Source organism: Diorhabda carinulata, chromosome X (assembly GCF_026250575.1).
Source record: "Diorhabda carinulata isolate Delta chromosome X, icDioCari1.1, whole genome shotgun sequence".
Taxonomy (NCBI): domain Eukaryota; kingdom Metazoa; phylum Arthropoda; class Insecta; order Coleoptera; family Chrysomelidae; genus Diorhabda; species Diorhabda carinulata.
The window spans coordinates 7,564,237-7,584,873 of NC_079472.1; the positions used below are offsets into that span (position 1 = coordinate 7,564,237).

The 20,637-nt window shown below is 30.9% G+C and overlaps 1 protein-coding gene across 1 annotated transcript in view; it reads right to left on the minus strand.

The window, feature by feature from the left end:
• Positions 1–2,919: 2,919 nt before the first annotated feature.
• LOC130901679 (uncharacterized) overlaps positions 2,920–20,637 on the minus strand; it is a 38,918-nt gene continuing 21,200 nt past the window's right edge. Inside the window, exons 4-9 of the mRNA XM_057813213.1 lie at positions 11,807–12,090; positions 9,620–10,048; positions 9,309–9,528; positions 7,805–8,112; positions 6,728–6,996; positions 2,920–6,181 (exon numbers count right to left, since the gene is read on the minus strand). Of these exons, the coding sequence (XP_057669196.1) occupies positions 5,963–6,181; positions 6,728–6,996; positions 7,805–8,112; positions 9,309–9,528; positions 9,620–10,048; positions 11,807–12,090 (1,729 nt within the window). The 3' untranslated portion in view covers positions 2,920–5,962. The remainder of the gene's footprint in view (positions 6,182–6,727; positions 6,997–7,804; positions 8,113–9,308; positions 9,529–9,619; positions 10,049–11,806; positions 12,091–20,637) is intronic.

Genomic DNA, 20,637 nt, shown 5'->3' on the forward strand with positions numbered 1-20,637 from the left:
TTATGTTTCTTGTCAATATTTGATGTCAGTTGTTTCAATTTTCTTGTAGATTCTTCAGACTTTCTGCTATGATCATCTGTAAAGGTGCATTCTGATATATTAATGTATTAGTTGTCGGAATCCGATATGAAGTGGTTTATCTAAACATAAGTACCATAGTCTTCAGTTCTATACTTTTTTGTTGATTGGAAAATTTATAGTGTTCAAAATTCTTGTTAGTACTCTATTTTTTTTTGGAAATGTAGTCTTAATTAATTGAAAGTTTCGCCTGTCGATAAAAAGCTTACACTTTTATCACTCCAATTGAAAAAATTACTGCAATATCTTTGAAAAACCGAGAGAATTTGGGTATGAAAATGGTCATTTGCTGTTCAGAGAGTTGAAACAGATACCTGAGTAGTTGCTTTCAAGTTAGTGGATTAAACCATAAGTTTCCTCTCCACAAAAGGTAATTTTACGGAAAGTTTATGAAGTTTACAAACTCTCAAGTATCTACTTTTAAACTAAGTACGTGATAAAGCTAAACTCCCAACAAAATTATTTTATCAATCCAATAATTTCACAGCATTAGAATAATGTCGGAATAAAGAAAAATCAACAAGGTTAAATTATATGAGGTATTGTTGCGGTTACATGAGCTGAATAAATGAATAAATATTCTTGATTTTCGTCAATCAAATATATATTTACCCTTATGTAACTAATAGTAAACACTTTATTAATTGATTGAGATGAAGGTATTTGTTGGATTCAAGACTTCATTATTCCCTGTTTTATTTAAAATTACTTCTTAGAGCTGCTCATTAAAAACGCGTGAGATTTCCTCTCAGAAACGTGGCTTAGTTGTTTTTTTTTGACTATATAGTGTTGTTCTTAGAGCAGGTAAGCGGAGAAAAAAGTCTGAAAAGCAAGTTTATCGAAATCTGTTGGAAATAAGCAGAATTCTGACTGTTTTTTCCATCTAATGGAAAGAGGTTGGCTCCATCTTTAAGTTTGTTCTTGTAACTTCCAGCTCCCAATGGGATATCATTTTGCAACCTTAAAAATTAGTCAATGATTTTTGATAAACTTGAACGCAACAGTTAAAATCTACTGAGTATTCCAACTTTTGTGAATTCCTTGAAAGCTCAATTGCAGACTAACTAGAGAAACTTCAAAAATACTCCGAATAAAAAGAAGTGAATGAACTGAGATGATTCGGACATGTGAAAAGATATTAATGAAATTGAATATTGAAAGCCAGATCATTGAGAGTGAGAAAGACCTAGATGGACGATATCAACAGAGCAACTAGGAACATATGGAATAAACTACATGAAGTATTACCACTGAAACTTAATCCCATGTCTTACACTAATAAGAGTAGATAGACATAAGGATTAAGTGAGTAAGTAATTAATTGAACTACCTATTAAAAGTTTCCACCATTTCAAAATCAATCATATTAGTGATGTGAATAATATCACAAATCTTTCAAACCGGCTCTGGCGCGAATTATATATATATAATAGCTTCGACAAACCAACGCGACTTCTGAATCATTTTATCTATATGTGCTAGCATTTATCAGGATTTATCATCGATTTTTTCAGTCATAAGTCGTATAATTTTTCGAGAGACAGAGTTTTTTCATGCATGATGGGCATGCAAAGAATAGAAAATTGCCTATATTTCAAGTTAAGACCTATATCTCACCAATAAGCTTTATAAATGACTGTCTTGAAAGGTAGGCTCAACGCGATACAGGTTTCGTAAAAACATATACAGGGTGTTTCTAAATTAATGCCAAAAAATATATATATATATATAACAAAATTTCCTCACACAAAGATCACAGATAAAACCTGACGTTTTTCTTAAGCTTTTCATATCTTCTCATAACAATCCAAAGAAAGACCAATCTAATTGTGTGCAAATATATTTGGATAACTTCAAAGGCGAACAGAGATAAATAAGAATTTTGACTTAACCTCATAAACCATGCATGTTCTATGCATAGATCTATCATGTAGAAAAATATTTCATGCTACTTCTTTGCTCTCAAGTGTCTCCTACTTAGTGATGTTTGTCTTTGCAGAAATATTTTCTCTCTCTATTTTGTGATGAGTTCGCTATCAACGTATGTTAAAAACATATTCAAAGGTATTACAATCAGGCATTAAAAAGCATATCTGATAATTTTATTGAAATACGTAACGCACACAAACAAATAAAACTAATAAATAAAGATTATAATGATACTGAATATTATTTATATAAATTGTTCCAATGTTTGAAAATTTTTCTATTTAATCATGATATCATTGATTTTAAGAAAGTTTGATTAATTAAACTTGTAAAATCACGAAACACAGGAAAATTATTAATGGAAAAAGTTATTAATGAAAAAAGTTATTAATGGAAAATTCAGATTGAGTTCATAAGTGCAGAATAATACATTAAACTAATTTGCAAAGTATTGTAAAAACATCTGCGTACATAACGTTGCAAAATGCAAATGTTACCAATGAAGCTTTACGCTGCTACAAGACAATTTTTTTCTTTTCTTAATTAAAGTAATCAAATGAGTTAATCTAAAAATTGCATTGGAAATATAGAAGGATTTTTTATGAAAGCTAACGAAGTGAAAATTATCATTATAATAAATCTTTAGAATTTAAGATAATTTGTTTTATAAAAATAATGAGAAATCCGTTGAATCATATCACTGGCTTTGTTCAATAATATGCAAATGCAATAAAAGACTGAAATTTGCATTGAAAATGAGATGAACATTTTATAAGAGAATGGTTTTCATTACTAATGCCATTATACGTGACAAATGTGAACTATCCTAACTTCAACTCACTCTTTTATTTTGTAGTAAAAAAATCGTATGCTCGTCTTCAGGATTACATACTACTCGTACATTTTAAAAAATTTCTTGTATATGTTGTTTCACATCGACAAAGTAAAACTTCCTAAATTCTCTGAAATATGAAAAGCTTCATATAACGTAAGTTTGTGGTTGCAGCTTAAAGTATAAATTGCTGTTCTCCTTTATTGGGATAAGCTCTCTAACATATGTTGAGACGATTAACTGAATATTTTCCCATGACAGTGATAATGTCCCCACGACTTCAATGAAAAAGAAAGCTCGATAAATAACTCTTATTCTAGGCAACATTTTTTGCGCACATTGTAAATAACACAAAACATGATGTTGATCTACAAATTTTAACCATATAAATTTAAACTTTTGAAGCAAACACCTACAACTGGTGTAAATATAACATGTAAATTAGTATCTAGGTTTCTCGTTCATAGAAATAACATTTGATCCAGGTGAAACTTTTTTTTGTGTGAAATGTATTGAGACAATGAAGAATATTGAAGGTAACCTTATGGTAATAACTGTTTTTTAGGTGATGTTCTATGAAAATATTGGACTGAAGTAATCCCTTACTGATAAAACTGAGGGACGTTTTTTTAAGAATCTTACGGAATATTATGGGTATAATGCTGTTGAAGATATTTATTGTGAAAATATCACTGGAAATTGAGCAATGATGAACTCAAAAATATAATTTAACAAATTGTTTTGTAGCTATTGGTCCTCCTACAAGTTCACCTGATGATTCTCATTCTATAACTGCTAACGAGATAATATACTCAAAAAGAGTTATTTTGGAAAAATTAAAATAATACATAATATGAGACTGAAACAAAGAAAAACAAAGTTAAATTTAGTTCCAAAGAGATGATAATGATTCAGATTCAGTATCATCGAAAATCCTTATAATTGATGCAAATCGGGAGTGGATCATTCGGCAAGGGAACCATACAGATTTTGGTCAAGCGTCAGAAGAAATTCATCCGGAATTCACTGCGTGATTGATAAATGCGACCCCACTTCAACATTTCAGATCATTCTTAAAACGGCAAAACTTGATTTCTCAAACGAAATTGTATTCCAGATTATTATGGCCGCAGAGGATATATCAGAAAATTGACGAATCCATAAATGGACTCAGACAAGTAGTGATTGAATTCTTAGAAATAACATGAGCCGTTACAGATTCTAATTATTGTTACAATTTTGGCATTCCATTTACAACGGGCCAACCAAGTTTATAAATTCCAACTATTTGTTGATGAACTTGTGAAAAATTATTAGCAAGTTTTTACACCAGGAAACAAATTTCGCATAGACGAATTATCCGTACCATTCAGAGGATGTCGCATTTTTCAACAATATGTACCACTCAAGATTAAAAAATATAGAATAAAAAAATATTGAAATTGAGGGTAATACTAGTATACCTCAAATTTGAGAATTATCTGTGGAAATGAGCAAAATGCCGGAGCTTCTATTCCAACCAACGTTTTGCTAATCCTTGCAGTAAGTCTCTTAGAGGAAGGGAAGACCAATTGAACACCGTCTGAGAAGATTTCGAAGAACGGTCTCATTATTTTTTGCCTCAGTTTAATCAGTCACAAATAAGGATTGACTAAAGACGGCATCTCTTCTAAAATGATAGTTTACAATAATAACAGTTTAATTTCTATTATTTTCTGAATAAAAATCAATGTCGAATTATATCCTTCAAATTTTTCGGAAGATATTTGTTCATGATGAAATTTAATATTGAGACCATAATTCAAGCAATTATATATTATACGCTTTGGGTGGCCAAGCGGCTCTTTTAAAGTAGAATAATCCAAAGAATGAGCGGTACGATGGCTAAAATCCATGAGAAAGTGAATTGCGATGGACCGCCATACAGCTGAATCAAACATCGATGTTAATTGAACTGTGGTGGAAAGATATCTAAAGAAAAACAAATTTTTGTAGAGTGTTGGACGCTGGGGAATGTTGATCTTCAACATGATTTAATTTTACATTTTATTCTCTTTAAAAATAAAAACGACAACAGACAAATTCTATAAACAAATCTGATTATATCATCGATAAAGATGGAACTTTCGTGAAAAAATGCCTTTTTTATAATTCAAGTCAGAAAAACATTGATAACATAAAAAGAGTGAAAATGCTGAAATAAGCTATAACAACCAGTTTATGGAAATTTATCTAAACAAAAAACTAGAGAAAAATATCAATTCGTTTTTCTGACTAGCAAACTATAATACTTATACTAAAAATAATATTGTTTCTGAAGAACATGAGCACTTTCTAAATCTGAGTAGTTTCAACTAAATGGATTTTATCAATAAGTTTTCTATTTAACTTTAAACAGTTCCTTTTACTCAAAAGTTAACTAAAATAATCGTTAGAAGTTTCTCTTTCGTATATTGTAAATTCATTGAAATGAAAGTTTGACGGTTATTTTCTAGACTTCTTGTAATATTAAAATATTATTATATCAAGCCAGTAAACTGAAATATACCAGAAATTTTATTGCTGACTCACTAGTGAGGGAATTATTCATGTTTCAATTGAGTACGTTTAGCAGGCTGAATTAGTTTCTCAAGAGCACAAAAATTTTTATTTAATGTTCTCAAAAGAGTGTTAATTAATTTTTTCGAGATTCTCACACTTTTTCTTCTCAACAATGTTGATTTTTTGGTCTGTTTTTAGATTGGGTAGAAGTATTTCACAATTTTGTTAATGCTATAACTTTTTTGAGAAAGTGTCACTCATATAGTCATCAAGTTTCATCATAATTATTCGTTTCGAAGATCTCTAAGAATAAAAAGGCCACAGGCCACAATTTTCAAAAGCTTATCTCTATCCATTTATTAGCTTCCCATAAAGCAATACATGAAAAAACATCTTTAGGGATAATTATAAATATGTGACCAGTTATCATTATATCAACACATTGGAACAACTTGTACATAAAGGGAAAATTATGTATGGAAGGTTTTTTAGCGTCAGTATCAATTTGTGAATTTCACAGTTTTAAAAACATTTAAATTAAATGTATTATAGTAGTTATAAATTGAATAATATGGCTTGATATCATAATTTTCCGGATTTATTTCTATAATCTTCGTCTGTTACATCTTTATTACTTTCCGTCTTCTTTTTAATTTCATCATAGATTTTCTCATCCTTCTGCTCATTATTTTTAACCTTTTTTTTCAATTCATCGTATACAATTTCATCTTTTTCATTTAATATACTACCGTTTACACCTTGTATACTTAAAGATGGATATATTCTGCTATTGGAGTCGTCCTAAAACCAAGAAATCAGTTAACAAAGTTTTTTTTATTGGCGATAAATTTAAAAGGTTTTAACGTTTGGTTCAATGGAGAGTATATAAAGAAAGTACAAAAATAGAGAAAATATTTGTTTATACACACGAAAAAAACATGATACAACAAAGACCTATAAATATTGATTAAAATAAATACAGACAACGTATGATTTATTCAACCAAGGATGCACTTAAAGGGGAAGATATAGTTGGGAGAATAAGAGAACAAAGAGTGAGGGAACTGTGGAAATCAATCGAAAACAATGCTGCAGTGGAATCTAGAAGGTAGGAGAAGGGGTAAGCTGAAATCGAAGTGGTTAAAAGAAGTAGAATAGAAATCAATAGATCCAGAGAGAAGATCAAGAACAGGATCGCATGGGGAATAATTAGCAACAAAGTGAAATAAAGAGACAGTAGGTATTCTTCCTTCTAGAAAGCCTTCCTCCACAAATATCAAAGTGAATAAATAATACAATAGAAACCAAAAACAATGAAATCCCTGGATCAAAATATGGAAAACTTACCCGTTCCGTATTGTGTCTCATTCTACCCTGATTCATCTGATTTATTTCATTGGCTGATTTGAGAAGTTCAGCTCTGGCATTAGGAATCGATTGTCTTTTCGATAAACTTCCTCTTCTGATTATTCCACTTCTAGAATGTCGGCCAAGCGAAGTTATTGAACCTATTTGACTATGTTCGATCATTATACTCAATCTTTCCATACTCATAGATGTGCTCTGATCTTTATATTTTGGTTGACCATTTCTCAGTTGTTCCGCTTCTTCTTCGTCTGGAATAAAATAATAAATATGTGCCAGAAAGCAAAATATATTCGATTAGAGTAATATGGAAGCAGAATTTTGCAATATTTGATTATTACGAACATAGAAAACACTCATAGTGAAGCTAACAATATCACTCAAAAACTAAAAGTAAGAGAATTGAGTATTGAGTAACTAGGCAGCTGAGCTAGTTAGCTCTAGACCAGCAGTGAGTGTGTTAGTGTCAACAGTGTTCTTGATGGTAAGCAAATTAACATACGCGAAAGAAAAACAAACCGCGTTTCACAATCTGGACTCGTTCTAGACGACGCGACGTGTTAATCGTAGATACAATAGATTAGTTTTTATACATAATCAGGTAGGAGTTGAGTTCATTTCAAAATTCGATTATTCACATCCTAACGGCAGGCAGAATATAATTTAGGAATAACATGGGAGGCGGAGTATTGTTTTCAATGATTTCAGATATTTTGGGGTGATAAGTATGTATCAAATACAAATAAGCAGTGGTTTTTCAATTTTTGTAATAACAATGAACAGTAATCTTCAAAAAAAAATAATTAACAATAAACTGGGAATCAGAAATTATGTTGTATTTAAAGAATGGATATTAGAAAAAAAAATTTGTAACCTCGTACGACATTTCCGGATTTCCAGACTTTCACATTGAAATTCTATGTTGCTCAACTTCCACCAGTAGATATATGATGTACTATTAGATCAATCGAAATATTTGCAAATTCTAGTTGCTCCTAATTCATTCAAACATCTTAAAATCATTATTTATATTACATTATCGTATGATATGTTACCTACCTTCTTGAAGCAATTCAGCATTTTTCAACCAGGTATAATGTAAGAAGGCATACGCTAAACCAGAAGTAACCGCAAGCATTCCCATGATTCTGAATGATGACGTTATACCAAATTTACCTATCAGGTGACCACCAGTAAAGCTTCCGCTACCTCTTCCGACACTGTAGTGAGCAACAGAGCATACACCTAATAATGTTGCTAGAAGTCCTCTAGGTGCTAGGATTGCGCAGTACGTTGCTGCAGCAACCCACATTAAATGTACTGCAATTGATTCTAATGCTTCAAATGGAAAACACCACCAAGGACTCCTTAAATTAAAAAAAAAAAGATTATAAAATGATGGAATCATAAGGGACTGGGTTTTTTGAAATTATTGATGCATACAAGTTTAATTATCGTTTTATTGTTACACTTCTTTTTCCACTAGTCGTATCGTCATATCAATGCCTTTAATAATCATTTTTGTAATTTCATAATTTTTTACTCTATAAGTGTATCTAAAGAAAGCTTGCATCCACTGCATCAACTATTTACAAAGCTCTGTTGTTTTCTGTTTTACAAATAATTTATTCTGACTGACTGACTGTTTGGATTTGATTATGACTTGCAGTTCTTTTATGTGTCTTTTATATGATACTATGGCTATATCATTTGTACAAGACTGAATTTGTGTATTTTGTCTTATTGTAGTTTTTTTCTCAATCTAATATAGTGTTACAGATATTATATTTTGTTGCATAACAGTGATATTATCAAAATTCATCTATTTGTTCTTTTTCTGTCATCACTGTAACTGCGAATTGATCCACCGCCATGAAAATTAGTTTCCTGATTTCACTTGGTACACCATATTCCTTACATGTGTGCTTCTTCATAGTTGCCATATTTGTGTAAACATTTGCAAAATATTCTACAAGCTTCTGAATGCTTAAGACATTAACTAGATCACCTGTAAATTTAAGCGGTTTTGAGCTGCCCTGTCATCTTTTTATCAATGGCGAATTGGTTACCAACGAAAAATCTTTAAGTGAGTGAGTGAAAATTACTTGGCACAAACTCTACACTGTTCGGTAGGAGATCAATATGTTCCTATCCAAAAGATCTGTTCTATTTCGGATATGAATAGCAGAGTAGATATGCCATTCTGCGAAAAAGCTTCCAAAGCCAGCCATTAATTTAAACAGCTGATGCCACCTATGGGATAGTTCCGTTAATATAATTGCAGCAGCATTTGTATTTTTTCTCTTTTTGCTGCCATGTCTTCTAAATTGACTTATTTGCTAGAAAGTCTCCTGACTATATTGTTTTCATGTTTCAATTTTACTTTCTTGAATCTTTTCCTATATCATATTTTTAACCTTATCGATTTTTCCATCTTTGTTATCAATTTCAGTTAACGTTGCGTTTTTAACAGCAACAAAAGTGAAGACCTTGGTTAGATGTCAAATATCGTGAAAAAATTATTACTGAGATTAATAAATTATTTATGCGATTATATACTTACTCAATTAATGAATATCCTACCAATCGAATAGAATATGCGAAAAACGCTAAAACTATGACGCGGACATGTCCAATGGTTCCTGTTATTTTATCAGATCCATAAAGGAAGGGAACGCTACTTATAGTTCCGACAGTGACTGTTACACCCAATAGATAGTTAGGAGCTCCCAGGTCTTTCAAATAGAAAAATAGGTAACTTTCTATGAAACCCCATAAGTTGCCTAAAAAGATATACTTCCAAAATCTGATACTAGTTTTCATTTATCGTGATCAAGTGGAATGAAATAAGCTGTTGAAAATTATTTTTCTTACCTAGAATGAATAAGAAAAAAACGAATATCATCAGAGCTGGCATTCTGAATATCTTTTTCAAATCACTCAACATATCATCTGCAGGTAATTTCGTATCCAACGGCATAAATAATAAAGAGATAGATGCTAATATTAATAGGAGATCAAAACAATAAAAAGCTAGAGAATAATCGGTATGACCGAGTCTCTGAGTATTCCAATCAATAAGGGCTCCTGTTATGGGTGCAAAGATAGCCATACCGAAACATGAGAATAATCGTTCTTTTCCAAAATCGCCACCATGCTTTTCTATCATAGATAAAGCCACTGGGTCCATAGCAGATGTAGCTGCAAGTTGCATTGTGGTTGCTAAGAATCTCAAACCTCCATATATCCAGAAAATCATTTGGTCTGCTGGTATGTAGTCTGGAGGACAAACGTTAGGACCACCTGAAAATTATAATAAACAATTTTTCATAAGTAAAAAATAATCAAGAACCTCATTCATCTTTCAAATACAACTAAATACAAACTGTCTAACGGATCCGTAGACGTCAAGATTTCATGATTGCTGTAGGCAATAAGAAATTTAGAGATTAATAGACCATAGCCAACGCGACGTGTAAGTTATTTATGCGAGGACATTTTTAATTTAAATTCTCCTTTCCCCTTCCTCTGCAATAATACCCTTGACGACATGTACTTTTCAGAGCAGCAAAGAAAGATTAAATTAAAGTTTTTTTCTGTAGCATTTTCATATTTGAATTCAATGATTTACATCTGAAAATTTGATGAAGTTATATCAAAATAAAATTAAAGGGTTTATTTAATTCAATATCATTCAATTCATAACGGTTCGCACAATCTAATAGAAAATTGTCATTTGTATGTGTCAGAAAGCTATCTTGGAAAAATTGCCATTTTCAAATTTGCAAAGAAAGGATTCAATGATGTCACGTCTATACTTTTGCATAACATTGAAGAATTGCCTTATCATCATTCAGTTATCTCCAATGATAGATATGCTAGCCAGAATAAAAATCATGTTTTGACTTATTTCCAGTATATGTTGGTGTATTGTTTTTGAAGGTTTTTGAGAAAATAATTTACATATTTCCCATTAGGGGCCATTCTTTTTTTCTGGATGACAAGGACCTTTTCCCGGTTAAGAAAAAAAGAGGGTCTGTAGTTCAGAATTACCTTAGGACTGGGATGAACTAATGCGTGAATGAAGAGAAATCTTAATTATCGGTGACTAAGGAGAACCTTCTCGACCTAAATAAAGCATGTTCTCAATATTTTCTGAAAAACCCAAGACCAAGTTTGGGTCTTAGGAAATTCGTTTAGTGAGATATCGGTAGGAACTCTATATGTTAAATGGGAGCTTGGATTCGGGGAGCTTTTTGGAATAAGAGAGCATTGGGGAATATAATGAGAAAACATGAGTTATAATTACGTCTGATTCCTATCAGTGCTGATACAATCAGAAATATGAGTATTATATCGCAGAGTGTATTGTAAAAAGCAACTAGCAACGTTCCATTTCATCAAAAGGTCTAAGTCACTGAAACGGCACCAACTATTGACATTGACGAAGATGATGACTGCATTAGTTGCGACTAACTTAACTATAGTTAAAAAAATTCTGTTTTTCCCTTCATAAAATACTTTCTATAAAAGGAGTATATGTCAAAATCAGCCAATATCAAAGTTTCATATTTCCAAAAACTTAAATCCCTCTTGGCACCTAGTCTATTGAATAATCTTTTTCTGTACATTTTCTTGTACAAAGGAACTATAGGAAAATATATATAGGCTCAAATTCTATCAGTTTGTAGAGTTTCTAGCCCTCCAATTTTTTGATCTATTTATTTATTTTAGAAGCGCGAGGTGTGGGGTGACTTTCGCCTTTTCCTGAGGCAAGCACTATTAGAGAAAACAGTTTAGTCAAAAAATTCCTAGGAATGAGATAAAGAATAAAACTGGTTTCATGCCAAGAATTTTAGGAAGAATGAATTCAATATTAGTAGACAAATGATTTGAAAAGAAAATGATTCAAGAGAATGTGTAAACGAAGAAATATGAATAAAAAATGAACGCACTCAATGTGCTCCTCATTTGAAATAAGTTGATGAAAAAATCAATCTATTTGTAGTCTTGGCACCATTTTTATCAGCTATCTCTATCTTAGATTCAATTTCCACTCGCCTGATCTGAATTGACACTTTTGTAGAATGCAGTCGGCGGTATAGTTAGAAAGTAACTCTCTCGTAGTAGAATTCGCATCTCCCACAATTCCTCCACACCGCAAATCTAACGTTTCTAGTTCTTCCATATCTACTCCATTTCTTTTCAGCATACCCGCCCGAAATCTCTTTTTGAAATCAGTTACATCTTCGTCACTTTCGTCTTCGATTTCGATACCGAACGTTTCTACTGGATCTCCAAGATTCGGATGCATATCTAAGGTGAATGATGTTGCCGTATCATTTCTAAAACAAAAATACTAACTGTAATTGCAGTAATCGTAATATATTCCAATCCTTTTTTTTCACCGTATTTTACTTTTTGATATTTGGATTTTTAATCGCGAAACTGGCAGATGAGATTTCTGTTAACAATGTTGGTATTGTTTATCGATTCTTACTTTAAAGAGTATAATGTATCGGATAATTCCGTCCGAAAAACTGACTTTTATAATACAGATACTCTAGACAAAAGTAATGAACTTCACTAGTTTATGGATTTTTAGTGCCCTGCTAGAAATCAGACTAACACCAAAGAACACGTGCGACTGGAAGTGTTCAGATTAAACAATTAATACATAGTTTATTTTCGCAGTTTTTAGTGTGGTATTGAAAATTATGTTAACTTGTTTCTATAATCTTAATTTAGTTTGCAGTTTTTGTATTTTTTATTAACTATGTAACTAACCTCAGAGGGTTATTTCATATATGTATAGCGCCTAAGGCGAAGACCCGAAGATCGTTCATAAAAGGCTATTATTGAACGAAATGAACAATTACACATGTTAAGCATGTTTTTTTTTTAATTTAGTAGAGATTTAAATGGCTAATAAGTGACATTTGCAAGGTTGATTTGGAGCATTGAAGTGATGATTAACAATTGCTATTTTCATCGGATGTAAAGTGTCAAAACATTGTAACGTCAATACATCAAGTTCCATATTTTCTCTCTGTTGAAGGTTCTTGGTGGCGACATAAGAGCGTGGTGAGCAAAGAAAACAATTTTTTAATAGTTCGCGAAGTGATATGTAGATTTGTCAACTTGTTTGTAACTCTCCTTTTAAGTAAGATCAAGTGGCTTATTCAATAACATTTCGTTCGACAGAAGATTCGAACCTCCGATCTCCGTGTTGGAAATCAAGCACTTTGACAACGTTATCAACTACACCATTGCGGTCGATAAAGCCTCGATGAGAAGAAAAGTTGAAAATAATTTTTGAAATAAACTCAATATAATGATGAATGGAAAGTACTGTACTATTGTAAAAAAAGCCTTTTTCCATATTTCTTGCATATCGAGCGCCAGATGCTTTTTTTAGAATAATATTTGTGTTTTTCATTCATTGGCGTTTTAAGATGTGCTTCAAAAGCGTGTTTTTAGTTGTTATTATCGATTTATTTATGTTGTAGTTTATCTCCTATAATTCTGTCTTATTTCCTAACATCAATTAAGAAGTGCTTCATTATCAATTCCTTACGGATTATTACACATACTGGTTATGTTTTTTTGATAGGGTGATTGGAATACGGGCGATTGGAAGATGGGAAATGATCACATGTCCGCTACTACTTTTGTTAAGCGTTTTGTGCGAGTCAAGATAATATCAACAGGCTTTAAAGGATTTGTACTGGTTGTGCCTTGCTGCCTCTTGCCATTGTTCTATGATCTGCTTTCATAAAATACCTCCAAATTGGTATGCTTGTATTGTTATGAATACTTTCATTTTGAAGATAACAGTTCTAACAATAAATTGGTAGTGATGATATTTCAACCACAATTCAACTGTCAAGATCGTAGTAGAACTTTTGTAATATCTTTTATTATCTTAATTCGGTTTATATTTTTATTCCGCGAAATTATTTATTATATGCGTCATTACGTGATTTGAAAAAAAAAAATAAATACATTGAATATTTCCGGCTAATTTCTCCAAAATAAGCCGTGGATTATTTTTAATTCTTAAACTCTTTGATAACATTTTTTTGAAATTTTCAAATTTAAATTGGCAGTTTTGCAAGGAATCTATGAAAAATTTCGATTATCAACCTTATTTGCAAAACCTATGAAAATAGCAGAAAATACCTCATACCTCATATAATAAAAATATAACAGATTTATGATATTTTTCTCAATATTAGCACATTAAACAATCTGCCAAGATGTCAAATCATTATTGGGATCGAATATAGAGTGTTACATCGAAAACATATAACTTTCATATTTTGCACCCTATATAAAATTCACGTGTTTTCTAGTATTGTTTTGAGTAGAATAAAGTTCTCTCTCTAGTTAGGGTGGATAAAACTTTCGTAATCTAAAATGGAAATAGAGGCTCAAAGAAACATCATTTCAAAGGTAGTTCAAACCAATTTTTCAAAAATAGTTGATATCTCTTTTGCAACAAAACATGCAAAATTGAACAACACATTTATACTATGTTTCCGATTTCATCAAACGGTAATAACATTCAACACGCAACAATTATAAAATAATAAAATTAAGATGTAGCTAGTTTATGATATTGTTATACTTTTACACTGTATACATAATTTCAGTACTCAAAGATCAATATTATTATATTATCAATAAGTATTAGAAAGCCCGGAAATATATTAGATATAGTACACTTGATGTTTAATTTTGCAAACACTTGAACACCAAAGTGTACCAACTTAGATATATTTTTGAACTTTCGAATACTTCTGTATTCATGGTATAGGAGTTAAATTATGGTGTAGTACAATATAAAAAAATAACAATAATAGAAATTACTTATATTAATTAGTTAAGAATTAAGGTGTGTTGAATTTGGTTATATATTTTAAGAAATATTAGATTATTCAACTTCGAAATTCAATATTCGAATAGATACTTGATAAAAATATTGAGCATATTTATTCTGGATACTATGGAAATCGTTATTTGAATTTTATTGGTTAGATGATGAAAGACGTTGAATTTGTATAGATTACATGAGGTTAGGTTGTTGTGAATGATGTTGAATAATGATTATTTAGTTTATGAATGACATTAAATTTCTATAGGCTATTTATAACAGGTATCAGTTATTTCGAGATTTGAATCTTTAGTAGGTTCTTTATATGGTTTATTATTATCTATTAGTTAGATTGTAACAAGAAGTACATTGGTCAGTCGAAAAGGTCACTCACCAATCGGATAACCTCGCACAAAAGCGATAGCAAATTATATAAATATATAACATTATATAACAGGTGTTCATTAGCGGCAAATGTCTTTCATGAAGGACATACTATGATTTATGAGTATGTCAAAGTTTTGACAATTGAAAAAAAAGTACAAAAAACGTCTAGTTTTATAAACAACATATATTACCCAAAATGAGAAATGAATTGATAAGGGAACATATTTAAATAACCTTAGTGTATTCTGTTCATATCTTTTAGATTTTTAAAAAACAATTTCAACACCATCGATGTACAAAAGAACTAGGTTAACGGGTTGAACCGCGTTGGAGTTTTGTACATTCTTGACGCTTTGGCTCCTACTTTAAAACCATTATCAAAGAAGAGGTGATGATAGGATGGTTATTCGTTCATTGGGAGGAAGCCATCCGATTCTACCTAACTGGTGAGCTGACCGCTTGGACCTTGTAATTATAGGGGACAAATTAGCGGCTTTTTTTTCTGGCGCGTGGGAAGTATAATATCTAAGATTACTGTCAACCTGGATTACCGATAAAAGTCTTTCTAAAACCCCTTGGGAAGTCGAACTCCATGCATTTATTGCCCCTCCCGCCAAAATATACCCCCAAAGCATATTATTCTTATTTCTATTTCAATCATTTTACTTTTCAGTCTTTTATTTCCTTGGTAAAAGTCTAAAGAGGAGGTAGATTAAAATCCTGGGCAAAAATGCAGATATTTTTAGTAATTTAAGATAGAATAAAATTATCCATTTATCGTTATACTAATCAGATTACAATGTTAGGAAAATCTACAGGAATTTCTTATAAGAAATATACCAAACAAAATCATAGACAATTATAACAGTAGTATTTTTTGAGCAAATGCACCAAACAAGAGAATATAGAAAAAGTGGAATAGTTACACTTTGCAATTGAAATATTTGTTGATGACTTTTCTTCTTATTTTCTAACAAAAAATAATTTTGGTCAATTTCTGTCAGCATCAGAAATTAATTATAAAAGAAGCACTAAATGATGTAGAAATTTCAATCACATTTTAAAAATTGGGAAAGTGTTCTCCAGTTCGAACATCTAGAATCCAGAACAGAATAGTTGTAACATTATTAGGTAGAATATTATCCATCCATATCTTTCATTATAGGAAAAGATTAACGAACTTCATTTGAGTACTATAAAACTCCATTCTTCTCTCACTTGAACCATTTCTAGAAATACAAGGCGATGGGAACGCGCACTCAGATAAAAAATGTGAAAATATTCAGCAAATGTATTTTTGTCCCCATCAGAGGATCATGGTGTGTACCAAATCTGTAAATGCATACCAGTCTCGGTAATTGTCGAAAACGAAATCATTTAAGGTATAAGTTCACACTACATTGCAGTATTCCAGAAAGAAATCAAAATCATACCTACTTGCTCCAAGTCCTGAGGGGTAGAGCTACGATCGATCTAGAGCTTCCAAACACTGAGATACCTATTTGTTAACCATGAAGCAATTATTTCAGGACACTACTTCTATACTTGGCCCATCGCACTTTTTCTTGAAATTTTCCAAGTTAAAATCAAGATACAAATGTCAACAGACAACAAAACCATTCCACCATTCCAAAACCGAAGCCGAGAGGTTTTCAAAGGAAGATAATAAATAACTAATCCATACCGTATGTAGATTTATCAAACATCAACATATAATTTGTTTTTTTATTTGTTTTGACTTCTGTCGGCTTTATTGTTTGTAAACAATAATGAAATTTTCGAAGAACGATGTTCTCATAATAAAATTTATATTTCATGCCAAACTAGTACAAAACAAATGTTTACCTGCAATTTTGAGTGAATCAATATTTGTGGGTTAATGTTACATACTTCATAGTAAACAGTTAAATTTTCAAGTGAAAATCATGTAACAGTCATTGAACATCTACCTAATTCGACTTATTCCGCCACGTGTGATTTCCAATTTATTTTCAACCTGAAGAAAAAGAAGAAAGACTGGATCAACATTCCACGACGGATGATGAGATGAAAAAATCTAGCAATTTGTTGAAATCTTTTTCGAGAAGCTTAGGTGGATCAATTAAGTTGGTGGTAAACTTTAATATAAATGAAGTCATATAAATTTATTTAATTTCTCATTTCTTAGACCTTATGGTATATTAATGCTTCTAGATGCTCTTGTGCTTCTAAATGTTCTTCTTGTTTAGATATATAAAAATAATCATTTTTGAAATATTGATAAAAAATTGACGTCTCGACTTAACTTCAGTCTTTATCAAAATATACAGAAATGACTTCGATGTATCTTATATTCACTAACTAAATATTGTTTATAATTTTTACAGAGGTCTCTCACAAACTGCTGAAAGAGAAGTATGTGATATTTTTGAAAAGGTATTCAAAAAACTTAAAGAAAACGTATCAGTACACCCCATTTAAAATTTCTGGGGTTATGTCTACCTACTCTTTAAATATAGGAACAGGATAATGGAAGGGAAGTAGAAGAACCTGACACAAAGATAAAATGTGGAATATGGAAAATACTAAAAGTGGGGAAGAAAATGGTATCACAGTGGGGATTATGAAAATCGGTGGGTGAGAGCTGCATTGAAGGATCAGTTTCTGAAGACGATAAATTGGTTATCGAAACGTGCGTCAGACAGTGTAATTGTGAGTGTTGGTATAGTGGTAGTGTAAGCGTTGTGTTCAGTATGAATATCACCAACCATCAAAAGTATGAAAATTCCCATCGAATATGTATTTATTCCTTTAGATGTGGTTTCTTTATATACAAATATTCCTATTACCACTGTAAAAATATATCAATAAAAAAATGGAACAAAATTGAAGAATATACCTCAAAACGAATTTATAAAAGTTAAAGGACTAACACTTACAACAACGTACTTTAAATATGAAAATGAAATATAGAAACAAATTGATGGTTGTGCCATGGGAGCTTCTATTTCAAGTGTTATAGCACAATTAATAATGGACGATATCGAGGAAACTGTCCTTAGCAAACTTGATATAAATATTCTATTCTTTTTCCGATATGTAGATGATTGCATTACTGCTGTACCAAACAATCAAATTGAAAACATAAATAAAAAATTCAATTCTTATCATAAAAAACTTCAATTCACATAGAAGTCGAGCAAAATAATAGAATTAATTCTCTTGATGTCACATTATATAAAAATAACAATAACTTATGAACAGAATGGTATACGAAACCAACTTTGTCCTCAAGATATTTAAAATCCTATGTCACAAAAAAGATCACTGATCACTAAGTTGGGCTGATAGATCTATCCAACTATGAGATGCTTAGCTATTAAAAAAACTAAAACTGTATTGAAAGAAAATAATTATCCAGAAAAAATGATAAATAACAAATTCAAAAGAAGGATAAACAGATGTTAATGATTTTTGAAGGAAAATAAAAATTGACGTTTCGACTTGTCCAAGTCTTTGTCGAAATATGATATTAACACTGCCAATTTGCTTATTTATATTAATCACCTACATCACGAACATCAAAATAAGAATGGAATCAAAATAGAATTATTTGTATTTTTGTTAGAATTTACAAAGTAGAGTTACACATTTTACTCAGGTCTTTTTATCATTTATACCTTTTTTGTTGTTATGAATGTGAACCATTTCTAAAAATTATCTTGTATGAACTTTTCGATTTCAATCGATATTTCGTTTGTAAAGTGACCATTTGAACTGGCCTATGCCAGCATCAATTGAACGCATTTTTACAACCAGCAATTCGTAAAATTGGATCACTAAAACATGACTGCAATCATTGTTGGCAATTGTCATAGTTAGCATTCCGTTTAATCATTGGACGTTACAATGCCTATAAAAATTTATGCGTCAGTTAAAATTAAGAGGGTACGTAAATTTTCATGAATCCGTAGTTTTTCATTTCTTTTGGTAAATATATTGAAATTTTTGTTCATATATATCGTCTTGATTTAGAGTCACCACAGATTGAAATTTAATTTTTAGAGAAGGCAAAAATATTTACAAATATTTTGATAAAGATAGGTCGAAAAGTCAATATATCTATCTATCTAATAACAAGACGATTCATTCACGTTTACACTAGATATATAACTATCATTTCTTAAACCGTCTCCTTCCACTTTCTTCAAATAGGAAATAATTTCAATCATTAGACTTTTAGATATTTGCGTCAAATTGATCTATTCTGCTATTCTGCTATTTTTTTTTTGGCCTTGGTCATTTTGACTGCCCTTGACATTTGGTATGTAAAATCTATATTTTTTCAATAGTGATAAGAAGAGGAAGAAAACCAGGCTTCTCCATTATGTGTTGTTATATTTTACATTGTGCAGGTATTGAATAACTTATCAAATTATTCCTTCCAATAATAATGATATTTATAAGAAAATAAGAGCACGATTTGAAGAAATGAAGACTATAAATAAGAAAAATAATATATGAGAGCGAGACAATTCACACTTAATGAGTACTAGTATTTAAATACCATTAAATCATAGATATTTTTCGTATGATTGATCAGATATTTCTCCTATTTTGACATTGATTTTTAGCATTTGAGTATATGTTTGCGGAAGTATTTTGGTCGAAATAATGCAAATGATGTTTGACTAACGATTCTTTTAATGAAATGGCTAGTGAATTTACATTTTATTGATTGCTTGAAATTTCGTGTCGACTTTTTCCTAGCGATTTATTGATTCTTATTATATATTGGTACATTAAGTGTCTTTGATTCATTACATCCTGTCAATTGAGAATAGCCTCATTTTTTCAATTATTATTATCAAGATGATTTGCATTATTTTTAGAATTTTTATGGTAGTATCATATCTTGATGAAGACCCTGGCGAATTACAAAGTATAAGTAGATTTTTTGTAAACATAAAGCATGCCTTAAGGATATCAGTCTATAGCTGACATGTTTCATATGTATTGGTCGAGTATCACACTAGAATTTTTCAATTTGAAAACTTTATTTATCAATTAGAAATCACAATCTATCCTTTGTTAGTAATTGGTATGCAATCTGATGGTTTTGGTACACACTACCACTACACCAACACTCACATTTTATGAGGCGAGTTTCGATAACCCAGTTTACCTTTAGTCTCTGAAGACTATAACTTGGTTATTATTCCAAACAGCGACGGTTGAGGATATATGGAATCGTCGAGTTATATGGACCGCTAATGCCTCGTTTTTGACTGAATATTCTTATTGATGTCGTCCTTAAACTTAACGCTACAAAGTGTTATATTTTCAATTAATGAAATTCATTAGTAGTTTTGGAAAAAAGAATAATAATTAAGTGGAATATTTATTATCTTCATATGTCAGAAAGTTTCACTTATTGACAGTACACGTTGCATTGTACGTTATTGCTCTAATGGAATTAATACTTACCCATAATATAAACTTTCATGTGATCAAAACAACTTAGCAAAAACATTACGTGTTTTTGAAAAATGCTGAAATACTCAAGAAATGTTATTTTGTGGAAAGAGCCATTGAAGGTGTTATAGAAGGTCAACTATCGTTCCAGCATGCAGTAGACACATTTGGGGTG